Below are 19,224 nucleotides of genomic sequence, written 5' to 3' on the forward strand. Positions count from 1 at the left end.
TATGGGACTAGTTGCTAGCGTGCCCTAAAAGAATCGCATTAAGTAATTAGAATTTTATTACGCCTCTTAACCGGAGGGGTAGGCAGAGACTTTTGTCTTTCTAGTAGCCACGATTCCTGCCTGTCCTTTTGCTTCATCTACATTAATCAATGTATTCAGGCAAGTCCGTCGTTTTAGGGAAATTTTGACCTGACCTTTTACCAGAACGTGTCCCCGATTTATTTTTATAGACATGTTTCTCCCATAAATTTCTGAATGCCCTTTTAGGTCCATGCCGTGTCGTTCTAGCACTTTAGAATAGGATGTATTCTTTAAAAAATACCTGATCTTTTGACCTTTTAAAGTCGGTTAAAGGCGCGTTCGACTGCTTTCGCGTTTACCCTTGCCTTTGCTAATTGCTTGCGCGCAGTTTCGCGCATTTACAAATAGAGGAAACGACGTGGTAGGACGAATGTATTTAGCGGGACCTACTTTTCATTATCCTGTAAAGTGACGAAATTTATCACAACTATAGATTAGGAGCTAGAAGACGCAAGGCAAAAATATTATAAGTGGTAATTTTTTTTTTATCTTCTTAATACTTAGAAGGACAATCCTCAACGCACAGTTCAAAAAGTTAAGACTTACGATTTAAAATGTGACACATACCTATAAATCTAGTTTAAATTTATGTTACTTCGTCCTTGGGTACGCCTATGATCGTCTGCAGTAGGATTCGAAACTGTGATTTGAACGTGAACGTACAAACTCGGCCACCGACGGTCTATTACACGATAGTCCAGATCTACAAAAGTAAAAAATTCGAGTCGTTCTGTGTGTACACTAACACGGCTAAACAGCCGGACTGATTAAGATGAAACTTAGTACGACTATAGTTAATTAGTAGGTTACTTTAAAAAAAACATTCACGGCCCATGGCGAAGCCCAGACGGAAAGATAGTATTATAAAGATTTATTTACGCGGTTCTTGTTTATATTACAAGCCCCTCGACTATCTAACGCCTAATTCGTATTTCCTTAGCTAACAAATCAATGTTTGGCAACATCCTTACTCGTCCTTCGTGTAAAAGTGTAAACTTGTTTGTTTGTTTAGTGAGCGGAACCATACTGACGTGCTAAACTCATAAAATTAAAATATATTTTTTTTTCATAATTAATTCTTGTAAATGGCACAAAAGAAAAAATAATATCATGTGGAAATGTGTGAGACTTAAACTACTTTGAAATATAGAACCGTATTTTTTTTATATGTGATTAAAAACAAATCTGGAATTTATGAACCAGCTATATTTATTTTTAAAACGAGTTATTTTTTTTTTGAACAGTGAATCGAATACATTCTTTGTCTTCTACTAAGAAGATCAGTGAAAAACTGTGAAAATGATTATGTTAATATTGTTTTGGATGGTATGTGTTGTGTACTCCTACTTCCTGTGGCGGCAGAGAGCCCAGGACACGGACAATGAGCCACCTATGTTACCCGGGGCTTGGCCTATCGTTGGACACGCACCGCATCTTATTGGTGATAGCAGTCGTAAGTAATACATTGTACTAAACCGTAAATTTAAACTTTTTTCTTTATTGGATGGCGTTTGAAGGCGTAAATTGATGACCACCCATGACCACAAAAGTGTTTTTCACCACAATGTAAAGAAAACATACATACATACGTAGAATCATTATGTTACCATACCTGAGAGGGTAGACCAAATGTAAAAAATATACTTATGAATAAAATAAGTGCAGTGTTGTTCACGGAACTTAACGATAAGACCACTCCATATCTTTCCTAAGCAAGTGTTAAAAGGCGACTAAGGAAATGGCTAATAAATTTAAATAACATCATTAAGTCACACAGTTGAAAGTAGTCTTTCATTTTTGATTCAGATTTATGGAAAGGAGTTACGGACCTGGCCAATCAGAGTTACGAGATCGGAGGAGTGGTGTCTGCAACCATTGGCCCTCGGACAGTCTACGGTATGAGACATTTTAAAGTCCCTTCTCTTCTAGCGCAGATTGTTTTAAAGTCAATCAGGCTTAAATATGTACTTTTTGTTATCTATCGCATACAAAGCAAGTATCACTCGTCTTTTTTGAGCTTAAAAGCTGATTTACAAATTACCATTTATTAATGCGGCACATGCTGTTTTTGACTCTCCTATAGTTTTATTATAATTCTAATTCACGTTTTGAAAGAAGTCTCTAAACAAAAATAAAATAATGTCTGTCACACAATTTGACCAAATTAAAGTAATCAAGATAACATACTTAATAATATATTGTCATAAAAGGCAACCTTTGAATTTGGAGAACTAAGAATTAATCACTTTGAAAATTTTATTGCAGTTATAACAGACCCAGATGATTTTCTGACCGTTGCTAATACATGCCTTGAGAAGGATGGTTTCTATGACTTCGCTAAACCGTGGCTCGGCGAAGGTTTAGTTACTGGAAAACGTAAGATATCATATTGAAATGAAAATGACAAGGCCCTTTTCAACTTGATTGGGAATTTTAAATATTCAAATGTTTTCCTTGATTTCAAGGTAAAATTTAAGCCTTATAGAGTTGAGCATCAAATTTCAATCAAATGGGTTAGTGCAAAATGTAAAGTGGCAAGCAGTTATTGTGAGATGTAACCTACACGTCTTTTTGGACGTAGAGACTTGTGTAAAGTAAGATCAACAGCTTTATTTAGCTATGATTCGAGAAAGAGGGAGATGAACAGTAAACAGAAAATTAATGTGCAAATCTTTCTTGAAACTCTTTTTCTGACAACTTCACCATATTTCTGACATTTATCCTGGATGCGTTCCCTCTAGTCGCACGATCCAGAAACAAAATTACGATGTGGACATTTCTATTCACATTTTGATAAAACATGTAGTTTGTAGTTAGCATATAATAAGAATGTTGTAAGCTCACTACAGAAGTGTCTATTATATAGTTTCCATATGGAAGCACCATCGCAAACTCCTGAACCCAGCCTTCAGCCAGACAGTCCTGGACGGGTTTCTGCACGTGTTCAACAGGCAGGCTCGGAGGCTGGTCCATGATTTAGCCGCTCAGGTGGGCAAGGGCCCGTTTGACCACTGGAATTATACGAAGCACAACGCCTTGGAGACTATTTGCTGTGAGTAAATTGTGATTATTATTATCTTTTCGATGTAGAACGTCTTTTAGATCGGCATGCTCAGTGTTTATTTTATTGAGTTTTTTGGTAGATGTATTTATTATGTAATGTATTTATTGGAAGAACCCTGCGTTCAATATCTTCTGCGTTCGTTTTGCTCTGATTTTAAGTAGATCGTCTGATAACAGTGTCCAACCCGTTTTGTCTTATTTTGATGATTGGCTTCGGCTTTGGTGTCTCTTACGTGACGAACTTCTAGCATAATTTTTTTTATACAAATGTATTTTGCTTTAGAGAAATAACTTCCAGTTTACAGATATCACATGCGTACCTTTAAGTACTTAGTCTTAAAATTTGTTTTTATATTAAGAAAAATAACAAAATAATTGATCAGCAATTGGCACTGTCTGCTCTTATTACAAACTTCGTTCAACTGCTCTTATTATAAAATTCTCATGAAAAAAGACATTTAAAAATTCCAGTGACAGCCCTGGGTGTAGACTTCGGAGACCACACTCTCCTGAACAACCAATATGTGGTGGCTGCTGAGGAGATCTTCAAGACCCTGGTGGACCGTTTCCAGCAGTTCTGGCTTCATAGCCCACAGATCTTCAAGTTCAGTGCCGTCAAGAGGACTCAGGATAGGTGCTTGAAGATTGTGCATAATATGTCGAATACGGTTGGTAGATTCTTATTTCTATCCATCGGGGTAATATCTATAAACACACAATACCGCTGAAAATGTATCCGAGAACAAATTTATCCGTTTGTTTGAAAATGGCCGTCGTTCACATTCTGCTGCTTATTGCAATAAATGAAGATCTATTTTCGAAAGGTAAATAATTTTTAATGGCGGATAAAAGTTCGGACAGTTGATAGTTTCTATCACTCTTTCATGCCTTATCTTTCATAAGAATATCTACAAATTGCGATCGCGGGCTTCTTCAAAATTTTCTAAACTTCATCGTTTCCATGATAAGCTCCCCTGTGTACAAACGTTATATCTCTGGTTTTCTATATTTCCGGATAACTAAGGAGGAAGAGAGAGATAAGACATATTCCTTATCAAGCTTAATGATTAGACCAACTTGTTGAAAAAAACGGGGGTTTTTTTTTCATAAGCTAAATATTTTCATATTATTCAAGGAAAAAAATAATAATATTATACTATTCCCATTTTTATAACCAGGTACTTCAAAGGCGGAAGTCGGAGCTGAATGGAAACATTTTGTCTGAGAGAAATACAGGAAAGTTGACAGGTACAGTAAAACACAGATATTAGTCCGATGTATATGAGTGACATTCTTCGTTGAGTTCAAGTGATGTACAACTAACTTATTATGTCAAAAGCTTGCAGAGTAGGTACCATTTCTTTTTAATTTTAAAGTTAAACAGTTCACAAAAATTTAAACTATAAATAGAATTTGCAAGTGGCCAGCATGAATTGATGTTATCTTTCACTAAATCCTTTTTACACTCGATGCTTTAATCATATAGCCTTATGTACACAGTAAACATTAAGATCATGCCGCGAGAGGTGATATGGGTAGTGGGCCAACGGCCACTGAAGTAGCAGTAAGTGTATAGTAATAGTAAGTGGGTACTGAAGATGCGGTAGACCGGAAGAAGTGAAAGAGAGAAGTAGGAAAGCGGACTCCAGATCCTAATGGCAGAGACACCTGTCATTAAGCCTCGGGAAAACTGGGAACATGCCAGGATGAGAGTGAGAGAAAACATATAGGAATGATAATCACAAGAAACTTTACTACATAGGCTCTGATTGTTTTTAAAGAAATCTCTTCAAGCAGACCCAGTTGTTTCAGGTCTAAAATTCAAGGCGTTCATGGACCTTCTTCTGGAGCTGTCCATAGAGAAGGGAGTGTTCAATGACAGAGAGATCAGGGAACACATAGACACCATGATAGTTGGGGGTCATGACACGTCCGCTAACGTCCTCATGTACACCTTAGTCCTGATTGGCTCGTATCCGGAGGTGCAGAAGAGAATATTCGAGGAGTAAGTTTAAATATAGTTCTATCCCTTCCGAGGAAATTTCCTTAAAGAAGGATTAGTCAATTTTAACTTTAGTCCCCGTAGTACGGCATTCCCGACACCTTTTTTATCGCGCGAAAACTATCCTTATCCCGTTTTACGTTATAATATAAAGATTTAACGTGTGCGAGAGCGATGATTCGGCTCGACCGCCACCAAAGGGAAGATCTTCCGCCAGGCTAGGTGTTATGCCTGGGGAACCGCGGCTCCGACGATGTTGTGTCGGAGATTGTATATATGCTCCAATCCGTGAAATCTTTGTATACGCGATTTAAGTTCTTCGCTGTATTTGACTTATGGCGTCGCGTGATTTTATTTTTTATTGTTGTGACGTGTGGCGTAGACATGTCGCCACAATACGCAATAGTTTTTCACGTGATAAAACGGCGTCCCGCATGCCATGCTAGACATTCAGGTCTATTCATGCTGATGTTAAAGGCTATGTATGACGTATGTACCACGGGCGAAATCGTGAATAATAAAATGTAACCTCTTTAGGTTACACGACGTATTCGGCAATTCGGACCGAGACGTGGAGAAACACGACCTGTCCAAACTGGTGTACCTGGAGGCGGTCCTGAAGGAGAGCATGAGGCTGTACACCATAGTGCCAGTGGTCGCCAGACGGCTGAACTGTAATGTTAAATTGAGTAAGAGTTTTAACTGCGTACAACCATTTGTAGCTCGGGAATTTTTAATTGTGCTTGGAAAAAAATCTGTTAAGGCCGCTTCTGTACTGTTTTTAATCTATGTGTTTTGACTTTAGTGCAAAAGAATGTTTTCACTAAGTAATTAGTAATTTTCGATTATAAAGTAGTCTATGTGGCTCCTGGAAATGTTGTGTGACTTTGTGATTTCCTCTTTCTATATACATACATACCATCACGCCTGTCTCCCATTGGGGTGACAGAGACTATGAAATTTCCTCTTCCACCTAGCGTTAATCCCGGTTATATCCTAAACTCTCAGATAAGGAGCTCGGGGTATGAATTTTACCCATGATTCTGCATTACCCTATCCAATTTGGTGTTTACAAAAAGCGACCTCCTGTTGGATACCAGCTAGCTTTTTAGGAGGACCTTACCATTCTTATTTACTTGACTAATAGTTTCTTATTAATATTAAATGTTTATATTATTATCTAATATTAAAGAACTGATACATTAGAGATTGTAGCACAGCAGAGAGATTGAATTGATAAAACTTTTGGTTTTATAAATTTGTCTAAAATAAATATAAGCTAGGGTGTTAAAATATTTGGTTATGTGACACAATTAATCTTACTTAATAAATGGTCTTTAAAACATTTTTTTTTTCAGAAAATTACACTCTAGCAGCTGGCAGGACCTGCTTCATGTTCCTCTTCGGGATCCACCGGCACCCCATATGGGGTGAGGACGGGGACAAATTCAAGCCTGAGAGGTGGCTCGACCCCGCGACTTTACCTGATAACCCCAACGCGTTCGCCGGTTTCAGCATAGGCAGGAGAATGTGTATCGGTGAGTTTGTTTATGTAGTTATATTTATTTATACATATTATTTAACGCACAAAGTTTCCAACATATAAAATCCTTTCCAGGTAAATCCTACGCCTACATGTCAATGAAAACGACTCTTGCGCACGTGATGCGGCATTACAAACTGAGCGGGGATCACACGAAACTGCAGCTGAAACTCGACGTGATGCTGAAACCATCTACTGGGTACTTCATCAGCATAGAGAAGAGGAAGTATTGATAATGTTTGGGCGATTCAGTGACAGCCCTTATTCTGCGGAAACAGCTAATCGCGTTTTGAAAACAACGATAAGAATCATAGACAAATTATTTATTAGTCATAAAATAAAGCGAGATACAAGATACATACTCAAGGTAGCACCACGATTAATTTTAATTTGATAATTATTAAGATCTATATAATTAACGTTGTTGTTTTCAAATGCGCTTATACATGTGTGTGCTGGTATTTATGGGAAAGTAATTATTCTCATTTTTTGGTTGAAACAACGCTAAAATATTTTTATGTGATTCGTGAAGTGAACTACCTTACTCTCAATACTTAATTATACTCGTATTAAGTCCTTAGACCATTTTATGTTTATGGAAAGGTAATATTAATTCTTGTAATACAAATAAGAATTATATTTGTATTAAAATATCAGCCATTGTGTACTTACTAGTGTATATTTTATAAATAAATAATATGTTTGAATATTTGTTTTTTTCTTTTCGCTATCAACCAGAATTAATTAATTCTAAGTTCAACAATGTCATACCTACAATTTTACGGGTATATACTCCAAGGTCTGACTACCTAGAACGAAAAGACTCGATCATTTTCTTTACCAGTGGAAATTTAGAGATCATCCTAACAAATATAGGTACATGCTAAAATTCTTTCATAAATAATATTTGCATCCCAAATTTTACTATGAAAGTCGAAATAAATTAAAAAGTAAGTTAAATATAAAAGTACATATAAAGTTTTCAACAAAATTGTGGAAGTTTACATATTATAAAAGATAATGTTACGATTAAGTATATGATTCAACTATACTAATAATTATAATATTCGTTCTGTTAAATTTATTTCTGAATTTTTGTACTGAACTGTATGACAATTTCTGCCAATACAGATTGCAACAGGATAATGAATAAAAAAAAATAATATATTCACAATATTTTATTTGTCGAAACACATTCAATAGTAGATATTTTACAGATTTAATTTATTGAAAACTTACTTATTCTCTACCGCATCAATATAATCGATTGAGTTATAATGAATTTAAAACAGATGGAAATCAAGATCTTAAAAGTCGTTGAAATAATTCCCAGGAAATTAAAAAGTTTATTTAAAATAAAATACGCGGTAGAGAAAACTTCCTTAATGTTTCAGATTATATCTGAAAATTTTGATCAAAATTTATTACAAAATATATTCTTAAGATAAATAAGATACTATAAAATGTCATTATTTCGTTTCCAAAAATGTCATTACCAAAACTAAAGTCTCTTAAAATTATAAAAAGTAAAGTTAATAAATACAAATACCTGCTATCTTCGCCTTAATTATCTAATTAAAGAAATTATAGAAATTCGGCTCGGATTTTGTATCTAATATTTTTTTTAAACCCAATTTGATTTACAAATAAGAAAATAAATTAATTTATATTTAGTCCAGTGGTTAAGATAAAATTACTTTTTTCAATTTTGTTAATTCTTTAAATAGTGGTTATTTGATAGAAAATTATACCAGAAAAGTTAAGGCGAAGTTATACAAATAAACTCATTTTCGATTAAATCTTTCTCGATGCATAAATATATAAATCGTTATTTGAAAAAGTACAGTCATTATAATAGTTATACTATGTTAATTATAAGTCTATTTTTCACAACATCTGAAAACTAGGTATTTGAAAGTTTTATTTTCCGTTACAATAGCAATGTCTTGCATTAAAACTTAAATATTCGGTGAAAATAAAAAAATAATATATATTATAATAAATATGAGCAATTTATTATTTGTAATACAAAAAGAAATACATACGTATATGGCCAGTATATATAAAGTTAATAAGTTTGCCAAAATATAGCAAATTTCATAAATAAAAATATTCATTATTGACGTGTCTTTTGTAACGAAAAACTGTTTCATCTATATCTATGTATAACAACAGCGAAATTGCACATTTCTTTCCCTTTCACACTCACTGCCCTGAGGCTTATATATTTTTTTTTCGAAATAAATAATAATAAAAATGGTACATAATTCCTGTGGTAGGGTCTACACCTACAATCATATTTAAAATACAATAAATAAATAAAGACACGACTTCAAAAAATTGGAAAACACACAAAGAATATTACACAGATATTAGGCACTATAATATATTTTTCTCGCAAATAAAGGAGGGTCCTTTTATCCATCATAACATAAAGCATTTCACTTAACTAATACGAAAAATAATATGCCAGATTAAAGCATGATAAACTCTTAACACATTGGATCGTTGTACGAAACGTTACGTAATAACTTTGGTTTGTTTTGAATTAAAGCGTTTTAAACAACAAAGTGGTTTGTGAGTACTTAATTATTAAAATAATTATTTTTTAACAATTTAATATTGCACAGAACAGCTTCATAAGCAAATGGACGATAACGTCTTAGTAACTGTATTGCATTAAAGATACGACTAGCATCATAATACTCTCAACTTGATGATAAATGTAATAAAATTGCAATAAATTATTAATTTAATTGAACGAGGTCGTAATAAACTTATGAAAATCCCTTATTCTTACACTTACAATTTACGGTATTCCCGTACTTAATTTCACAGGCCAAGAGAACGATATTCTATTTTAAAAGTAAAGATTTTTCATTATTTTGTTTTTGATATTTTTTATGCAATTAATTTTAATTTAATAAAGAAAATTTTATAGCAAATTTTTAAAAATTCACAAATATAATTTAAGAAGTAACAATGTAATTTATTCTAACACATTTATGTTATTTTTAATCAAAAAAGAAAGTTACCAAGATCTGCCTAATCATAATCAGACTAATTCAGTAAAATTAAAACTACATAAAACCAACCTTAAACTTTAAAGTTTTTCAGAAAAAAATTTTTGTTTTAGACAGATTTCGATAGTTTTAAAATAGAATCTCGCGAAGTAATACTAGATCACAGTCTATGTAAACAATACGTATAGATAAACATTTAGATATAACTAGTTCACAGGAAACATAGTAGGTACCGTCAAAACGACGAAGAGATTAAAATTCTACGTTACATTAGTTTTTCTAAAAATATTTTGACTGAACAAAATTGCGTCTAAATTTAATATATTTAAAATTATTTTGAAAAAAAAAGAATTAAAAAGAAGAAGATATGGAGACCCCATCTAAAACCGCGAAATAAATTTTTGTTATTTTTACTTATATTTTTTTATTTGATTAAATTAATAATTTAAAATAAGGCTACGATTAATTGACTATTTGAAATTAGATAAGTCACATACCATTTAGAATTTCAAATTTACTAAATATTGCTATTAGCTACATAACAACTACCTTATGAATTTATTGTATAATTATATTAAAATTTTACGGCATCAAATTAATTAAAATTGTTTAAAATTTTAATGAATAAAAATGTTTTTGATTTAATTAAAATGTTAATAAATGAATTCTTTTCTTTGGTAAGTTTCGCAATTTTGTCCAATCAAACACGAAGAAGTTTCACATCTCATATCACTACCTAATACGAAGTATCTAATAGTAGAAATGTACACTGAACGACTAAATACCAAAACGACTTAGGGCTTAAGACGACGAATACTTATGTATTTTTGAATATATTTCATTAAAAGTCACCCAGTTTGTTTGTTTATATGTAAACTTCTTATCGCATAAAAAAAATTAAATCATACAGTTGTTAATGGAGTCAGTTAACCAAATAAAAATATTATAATCCCAATTAAAAAAGGCAGCGGTGATGAATAGCACTGAGCATGCGCGATGATAAAATCAATTATTTCATTATGCATTATTTGTATAGTTACTTGGAATTCTCAAAAATCATTGGATCATCGTTAAGGCATATGCCTTCTTTCTCTCTCTCAGTATATTATCTGTTATCTTCAGAATTAGACAGAGAGAGAGGGAAGATAATATGTCTTGTCAACGTAAGTAAGGTTACTTTCAGTCACAGGTACAGGTATCCTGGTGTAACTAGAAGTGGAAGTTCTTTAGTCACTTCTAACAATATCCAAAAAGTGTCAGGAACCATACTTGCCATGTGGACTTAGCTTAAGTCAAAATATTTCAAATACAAGGAATGCATTATAAATATAAAATATTGTAAACATAATCGGTTTTTTAACAGAAGTCCAATACTATCTGACTGATCTTACCCACTTTCTGATAAAAGAATTGGTTATGACTAGAAGATCTGTATTATCTAAAATATAGTTTTCTACTGTTTTATTTTCTTTTACACTACATTTGGATTTAGGTAAATGGGTGGTATTCCTATTATTGGTTTAATCCACTATGAAATAAAATAAAATAAAAATATTTAGGTAATTATATACATTAACCTCTCAGGTAACTAAATAATAAAAATCTATTTTAAGTCCATAATGAAAATCTATTTTGAATCTTCAAAAACGTAGGTATAATATAGATGATAATAACATCAAAGTATACGAACATCGTATTATCAACTAAAAATTTTATGGACGTGACATCATATAGTATGTGGCATGGTATGACATGTACTGAAATCTGAACGTATGATGGAAATGTCGTCAATGCCCTCAGTTCCCGCGGATCTGTTGGTCAACTAGTCGATCGATTTGGACGGCTTCACTCTGTCCAGCTTCTCAGCTCTGTCGGTGCTGTTCTGGCTGTTCCTAGTTCAAAATAATGAAAAACTCTGTTAATTAGTGATTTGAAACATGTAAGTAAAATAAACATGCGTTATAATTCAACAGAAAATCTGCTAACAAAAAATTAAATTGTCATCCAAAAACTGGAAGTATCCTTCCACGAAATTCCCTACGATATGAAGTCAATGAAAAAGGTCCAGCTTTTCCAACAAAATAAGTTCAGACCATGTATATGTTGAGATGCCATCTGAATGAGTTTCACTTTTTTACTTTCATAGCCACTGCCGTATGAACATCTTTTTTTATCATTTTAGTTATCTGACCTCGTTGGCTTTCTGAGGTCTCAAGCCAAAGGCAAACGAAAGGTTTGTTCTTGTAATTTAGCTTTGTTAGCTAGTATTGTTTCGAGCGCTTCTTGATCACAGCACAAGTAGAGCTTCCCATTATGCTTTGTCTTGGCCATTTCCACTTTGCTGTGGTTGTTGCTTATCTCTGGAGCCGCTGCCGGCGGCTCCTTCTTTTTCATCATCATCTTCACTATCTATGAGAGTTCCTGGTTGCTGCAATAGAACCTAGGATCTTCTAACTAACTAACCTAAGTAATTTGGCGAGATTGCCGAGAATGGTTGTCTTTTGAACTACGCAATCCTAAAGTAGAACAGAACCAATCTAAGGACAGGTTTGCTGTTATTTTTTCTGTAGAATTAGACGAGATTACGCAGAACGACTATCTTCTTTCTTCTTCAACCTAAAAGCTAGACAAGAATCAAGCCGCGAATAGATTTGCCGTTGTTTTTTATATATTTAGCTTTACGTCTACCGCTTCTTGTTCACTTACCAGTTGAAACTTCGTCACAACATATGGCAGAGCCTCCCTTTATGCTTCGTCTTGGCCGGCTCCGCTGTGCTGTGGTTGTTGCTGATCTCTGGAGCCGCTTCCGTCGGCTTCTTCTCCACTTCTCTCGCTTCGTCGCGAGTGCTTGGAGCCGCGTAGAGAGATCTGAAGCAAGCTTCGGTTTTACTTTGATTTCATCTGTTGTTGATTTGTAAGATAGGATTACTGATGGAAGAAATTTAATGGGGTTAAATATTTTTTGCATAGTAGTATTAATAATAATAATAATAAGGCGTCGGGACGTGACGACCCCATCGCCCCCTGGGTCACCTTCCCAGTGCAATCAGTCTCCGCAGGGCAGCTTGTGGCGAGCTGTTGGGGAGTAGCGACCCCACGGACCTGAGAGCTCCCAGGGGAGGCCCCTGTTCCTCGCCTCCGATCTTCCTTCGCCAAGGTCGGAGTGGAAACCGATGAGGGACAGGACCCCTACCTCTGGCTTGCCTTAACCGGCCGGTCAGAGTGGAGTCGCGAGAGCTATACGCTCGAAGGATGGAAGTGTAAAATGTCCTAACGCCGGGGGTGCCTGACTGGATTACCACGATTTCACGCCCCGCAGTCTCACCTCTCGACATCCTTAGCCACCCACACCGATGTTGCCCCTTTGTTGCTAATCATGGTGACTGATTTGAGGGGCCCATTTAGTGAGTGGCGAGTCACCACCTGCCACATAATAGTCACGTATTCATGATTATGGCAGGTGTCCGAACTTCTCCAGCAATAGCCCAGTTTAAATCCATCCAAACGTCAACTCCATAACCCATAATCCTTTTCCTTGTTTTGTAATAGCTCCACCTCCTGCCGAGACCTGTTCATGGACATATCGTCTATTGATATGCCCGGGAACGGGTTTTGGCAGGAGAACAACATAACATCAACTTCTCCAAAGGGCCTCTACGTGTTGGATTTATATCCCCACGCAAGCCTCTCAAAAATTCGGGGTGTATAGACCCGTGAAATCCAAGTGGAGAAATATAATAATAATAATAATCGTTTATTTCAGATAAAATCCATATCAAATGTTAGTACAATGTTCTTAAACCTATGTTAGTAGTTTATTTAAGTGGATATTGGTCCAGTGTTTAAGTATGGGCCCATCCACCCTGCCAGCAATAACAGTGAGAAGGCTGTTGGAGCTAGCGTCCACCCTCCGCATCAGGGAGGCTACCCTCTTCAGTATTACATCTGTCTGTTGTAGTAAGACCTCAAACTGTTAAAAATGGGATAATAATGTTAATTTATTCTGATTTGCACATGTAAAATATAGTTGTATGAGATAATCGTTTCAAAACTTAGAGTTCCGGATGGTTTTTACATAGTATATCCTGCATGACCAGATCTCTACCTTGATGATGATAAGAGATGCGTTATGTGTCTGTTACCGATAATTAAAAGGTGTAATTAAGGAGTGTTGCCTCTTTCTCTCAGAAATGGATGCAAAATTGAGGATATCAAAGTTTAGACAAAGTGCATGAGAAAAATGCCGGATTTCGAAGCTTAGCAGAAGATTGCAACTCAACACGTTAAGAACACACATTTATTTGAATTCTTACCTAGAAAGCTTATTCCTCGTCGACCTTGATGTCAAGTTAGTGCTCTTTCCCCTTCTCAAGGAGCTGAAGGAATGCTTGATAGGTTTGGCGATCACCATGCTGCTACTCTCAGACAGAGGTTTATTGCAGTTGAGGGTAGTCACAGTGAATTCAACGTCTTTTATAGCCTCGTTCAATGCTGTGGAAAAGGAGTTTTAGTTTATATGAATAGAAAATAGTATCAGAACTCTAATGAACAAAATGTTCGCTTAGATCAAAGTTAAATTAACTGTTAAACTTCGCGTTTTATCAGTTTCAGTAAGTGTTATTATATGATCTTTTAAAGAAGGTTGTTAATTATATGTTAAATTTCAGTTCCCTATATACCAGTAGTTTCGGTTTTGCGTTTGTCTGTCAGAAAGCCAAAAGCGCAAGAGTGTATCTCTAATTTTTTGGTATTATTAATGCACCCTCCGTCAAAATTCTTGGGCTTGGTTTCCAGTTATTGGTAACTCAAAGGTTACCTATTACTAATATGAGTATATTATTGTTGTGTTTAATTTAATTCTTACCTGTAAATTCCTCTATGGGCTTATCAATAGTGTCATGATCGATCCACGTTAGTCCCATTTCCACCTTCTCCGCTAAATCCTGCCATTTCTGTCTATTCTCCATGGTTCCAGTGTACAGTGGTAGGATCCAGGGGAAGGTGTCAGATAAAACCTTGTACAGTGGCCGGCAGATCGTGTCGATGAAGTTCACTTGCATTTGTGGTAACTCGTCTTTTTTCTCCCTGGAAGTGAAAATGTAAGTGTTGGAGACGATTCCGTCATGCTCCTGTTGTTTAACCCGCTTAATTTGATGCAAATTGTTTCGCAGAGCCAGGAGTGAGCCCATGATTAGCCCACTAGGTTTCATGTATTCAGTATCACCTATCAGACCTGGGACGCCCTATTCTAATCTGGGACTGGGATCTTGGTTTTTGCATAAGGTAAAATTTATACTCGTAAGATAGTCTCTCCTTACGACATCTATACAAGACTGAGTTGATCTAATGCCTAAGTGCGGAAATCACTGTATATATACTAGAGAATAATAAAATTATAAAAATGCTATCTTTCTCATCTTTGCATGGCCTCGGCCTCAATTACTTTCGTCACAATCTGGGTTGTACTACCAAAAATTTTGTTTTTGCTACTCAAATATAAGTAGGCAGTTTAGCAACTTTTAATTAGACCACTTTTAGAAAAAAGAGTCCATTCGGATGACGTTCGACAGGTAGTTTAAGATCTGCGGTTCATTTTCACCGGCCGAAGTGCCTAAGACATAAATAGCAAGACATTTCTGTCCCCTTATTGCCCAGCAGCTTCTTACCTATCCATCATCGCAATGGGTTGTTGGTTCAGCTGCAGCTTCTCCAGGTCTCCCTGGTCGAAGAACTCGTCTGCCACCAGTTTGGCCACTTTATGCTGGATCTCCCACGGCTTGGCGATCGCCGACACGTCGCATGCTGTCATCATCATGCCGCATAGCACTGGAAGAAAATTTATTCAGTTTATTTATTAATTCATTCATTTATTTATTATTTATTTATTTTACACACCACAGTGTGCGAATATTAATAGTATGACAACCAAAGATTACAATACAAGTTTTAACTTGATTTTGTATCACAATTTTTAGTCGTCATAGTATTAATATGTGTATATGTACTATTTGTTGGTGTGTCATGTAATAACATATTTTAGTATAGAGTGCTCTTTATTTCATTTAATCCATTAAGTCGCCAAAAGATATTTCATCGATTGGTAAGAGAGGGCTGGGTCGAAAACTTTGGATAAATGGAAATTTGATAAATATTCGAAGAAAGAGTGACTTAGAATTAGTATACACGTAAAGAAGGATTTTAATAGATACTAGAGAAAGCTGCTGTCTGTAGGTATATTTCTGCTGTAACTACGGAAAACTTACATTCCTTCTTCTCCGAGCTCTGCCAATCAAATTCGCCATTGTCGACGAGTTTGATGAAGTTATCCTTCTTCTTGAAGTACATGGCCAAGTCAGTCGACAGTATGGCTGTTTCAACTACCCGCATAACTGTTTTGTAGTCACAAGGGGAAAGCGCCTGAAAATGAAAAAAGAAATTCTCGATATTATAAATATATATATTTTTTAAAGTTATATAATATCACTGAAAAATAACAAGAACCGTATATTTATAAACTTCCTAGGAAATTTATAAACTTTCGTAGGATTCTAAACGAGAGATGAAGGAACACGTGACTTATTCAACCAGTCAGAGCGCAAATGTCGTTTAGTTGTTGCTCATTACTTGTATTTTACGCGTGAGTTCGGTAAATTTGTTAATTTGCGAATATGTGGACGTAAGATAATAAATACGACTCTCGTTTAGACTATTACGAGAAGTTTATAAATTTGCTGTTCTTATTATTTTCCGGTGACATTTATAATTAATTTAAAATACCTACTACTACGGATAATGTTATGAGTTTGAACATTGTATTCTAAGAAACAATATTATAAAATTTTTAATTTAAAAGGAATTTTAGAATACTTTCAAAAATAATTATGTCCTCTTATTATAAATTAACTCCAAAATGAAATGCAAGAAATAAATAGATTTTTTTATAACTTTATCTACTGTGAACCCTTATTTTATAAAAGTTTGTCCAGTAAAAAGGTAAATTGTAACAAATAATCAACATAGTCACCTGGAATATATTATTACTTTCGCTGTTCAATATCATAACGCACTGGTCAAAATGGTGGTGTTCCATCGTCGAAGTCGTATACAAAATCGCCAGAGGACTTTCCGTTTTCGTCTGAAAAGCATTATTCGTCCCTCTATGGTCCAAATCGTGGCATAAACAAGCAACTAACAGACCAAGGATTTCTAAGTCTGACATTAGTTTCTCCATTTTCCCCGTTTTCAACATGGCGAACATGGTCTGAGCTACGTTTAGAGCGTGGCGCCAGTTGTGGTATTTCACTGGACGATAGTTCTTCTTCACGCTTAGTATCCATCTGCATAATACCTGGAATTTGTAGATTTTTGAATAAGTCAAATTCAGCAAATTTACATTCTTCACTGTACCAACAATGTTTTACTAAGCTTTTATAAGTAAATTGTATGCTTGAAACCGACCCGTTTATACTTGACCCGTTATGAGAACTGAATGCAATAGTCTCGTCTTCAAGAGCAGATTTTGGATAAAAATCCATACATATAATAAAACAGTAACTGAACTTGTGTCTGTACATTAAAGATATTTAAGAAAAAAATTATAGGGGGTCTTTTTAGGGTCAATAGTTTGTTAGTGTTTGTACGCGCATCACGCAATATCTACCGAACGGATCTGAACGAAATTCGGCACAGATATAGTTAGTAACCTGGATTAGAATATAGGATACTTTTTATCCTGAAATTCTGTCCCAAGGGGATGAAATACGGGGTGCAAGTTTGCATGGAACTTCGTAATTTTTTTGTTATAATTGAATATTTTTTTATGCGTTGTATAGGCCATTTATCGAGGACGGCTTTATGCTATATAACATTACGCTGCAACTATAAGAAGCAAAGAAATAATGCAAAATGTGAAAAAAACGGGGAAAATTATTCATCCTTGAGGGCTTCAATGATGCCCAAAATAACTGTTCCACGCGGACGAAGTTGCGGGCACAGCTAGTAATCAATAAGAGACTGAAATAACTTACATCGTAGGGTATGTGGAATTTCTCGACGAGATTACATTGAAGGAACATTCTCAAAGTCGCCCGACAAGTATCTTCATCTGACAGTTCCAAATCTGGAAGAAATAGATTTTAATAACATATTTTACTTAGGAAAGTCAGCATTTGTATGACGGAAAAATATATCTTGAATTTTATATCACTAGGTACATGTTTGACACAATTTTTATAATTGACTTATACAATTAATGATTTCGCTCTTTAGTAATCTATACATTAGCATATAGTTATAGCATTCTTACAAGATTCATTGGAAAAGGGAAAAAAGAGTTCCACTTATTTAAAACATGACCGAGATTAAAGACCTTCAACAAAGGGCATAAATTTAAATTTGATGAAATCTGCAGATCTCTTTCTCCTGATTTAATCTCAATTGCATCCTTACCACTCTGGATAGGAGCCCGGGGTATACCTTAGACCATGGATCCTGGATTGGGTGTGTTAGGTTTTTACACCCCCGCAACCTTTTGTAAACCGGACCCATATTGGATCGATCATGGTTGCACATTCAGGCAACTGGATTTGCCTGAATTTGCAGGGTTCCTCACGATATTTTCCTTCACTGTTAGCTCATGGATGGATCCTGCAGATCATCAAATTATTATTCAAATGACATAGACAAATCATAAACTTACCATGGAATTGAAAGCTGTATAGATTGTAGGTCTCAGCTGAGGGTATGACGTCACGGCTCAGTTTCTCAGTGTCCTCCGCCGAGGCCGTGGCGTGGTATGAGAGACACTCTAATGCCACCTAAATTATGTGAATAAAAATAGGTTAAATTTGAGCGAGGAAATGGCAAGAACTATTTCATAACTCATCAGAGTCGTTTCATTAATACAGGTAGAGCAGTGCCTCATTTATGATCGTTCTTATTTATATTTGTTTCGAATCTGTTTACACCAAAAGCAAAACTATGAGGAAACGCCGGTGAAATGAAAATACCACGACCACATTATAATACATTATTAAATATCTTTATTTAGGAACAAATAATTAGTTGTCATAGGCGTTCGATGCCCGACGCTACGCTAGCCAAACTGTGAAACCCCTTTAAAAATTTAAGCGGTTATTATAAAAATAAACAAAAAGTACTTGCCTTCTGTTTGGCCATCAGCTTGCAAGCGTTCTCATACATCTGCGTGTTGTGGATGCCGAGGCCGCAGAAGATGGCGAACGCTTCGAATATAGATACGTCGCCCTCTGTGAACTGGGAGCCGTTTTCCTGCAACAATTGATTATGATCCTATTAATTAAAAACTTATTTGCTATTACCTGAAAATAAAATCCTACCTCATTCTATTATTATAAGTCCCGAAGCATCACATGTAGTGTTCAGACAATTTCATCTAGAAACATTGCCATGTGTGAGGTTTAAATTTCTATTTGTGTTAACCTCAGGTAAATTTTGATAGGTGTCAATTCTGACTGGTAATTAGCATTTAATCA

General features: G+C 35.1%; 2 protein-coding genes across 6 annotated transcripts in view; one reads left to right on the plus strand and one right to left on the minus strand.

The window, feature by feature from the left end:
- Positions 1–1,380: 1,380 nt before the first annotated feature.
- LOC106130650 (cytochrome P450 4C1) lies at positions 1,381–7,335 on the plus strand. Its single transcript, XM_013329546.2, has 10 exons — positions 1,381–1,534; positions 1,888–1,977; positions 2,347–2,457; positions 2,948–3,133; positions 3,616–3,812; positions 4,323–4,392; positions 4,957–5,149; positions 5,684–5,835; positions 6,505–6,684; positions 6,765–7,335. Exons 1-10 carry the CDS (start codon positions 1,381–1,383, stop codon positions 6,920–6,922), a joined length of 1,491 nt encoding a protein of 496 aa, XP_013185000.2. The 3' UTR covers positions 6,923–7,335.
- A 3,750-nt stretch (positions 7,336–11,085) lies between these two features.
- Positions 11,086–19,224, minus strand: part of LOC106130743 (cGMP-specific 3',5'-cyclic phosphodiesterase) — a 61,418-nt gene continuing 53,279 nt past the window's right edge. For 4 of the 5 annotated variants that reach the window (XM_013329657.2, XM_060951103.1, XM_060951101.1 and 1 more), the window contains exons 10-19: positions 18,875–19,000; positions 18,411–18,528; positions 17,740–17,831; positions 16,737–17,060; positions 15,976–16,129; positions 15,379–15,538; positions 14,577–14,797; positions 14,026–14,203; positions 12,419–12,580; positions 11,086–11,604 (exon numbers count right to left, since the gene is read on the minus strand). In XM_013329657.2, the coding sequence (XP_013185111.2) occupies positions 12,433–12,580; positions 14,026–14,203; positions 14,577–14,797; positions 15,379–15,538; positions 15,976–16,129; positions 16,737–17,060; positions 17,740–17,831; positions 18,411–18,528; positions 18,875–19,000 (1,521 nt within the window). In that variant the 3' untranslated portion in view covers positions 11,086–11,604; positions 12,419–12,432. Of the gene's footprint in view, positions 11,605–12,418; positions 12,591–14,025; positions 14,204–14,576; positions 14,798–15,378; positions 15,539–15,975; positions 16,130–16,736; positions 17,061–17,739; positions 17,832–18,410; positions 18,529–18,874; positions 19,001–19,224 lie in introns of all 5 variants that reach the window. The other variant, XM_013329658.2, reaches the window with a different exon arrangement.

The sequence above is a fragment of the Amyelois transitella genome, chromosome 23 (assembly GCF_032362555.1).
Source record: "Amyelois transitella isolate CPQ chromosome 23, ilAmyTran1.1, whole genome shotgun sequence".
In the NCBI taxonomy this organism is placed as follows: Eukaryota; Metazoa; Arthropoda; class Insecta; order Lepidoptera; family Pyralidae; genus Amyelois; species Amyelois transitella.

What these genes read in the sequence shown, in the direction of transcription:
- LOC106130650 (XM_013329546.2), top strand. Translation starts at nt 1,381, where the DNA reads ATGATTATGTTAATATTGTTTTGGATGGTATGTGTTGTGTACTCCTAC. An exon ending in TGCATAATATGTCGAATACG is followed by an intron (nt 3,813 to 4,322) that starts GTTGGTAGATTC and finishes TTTTATAACCAG; the next exon opens with GTACTTCAAAGGCGGAAGTC. An exon ending in CAGAAGAGAATATTCGAGGA is followed by an intron (nt 5,150 to 5,683) that starts GTAAGTTTAAAT and finishes TAACCTCTTTAG; the next exon opens with GTTACACGACGTATTCGGCA.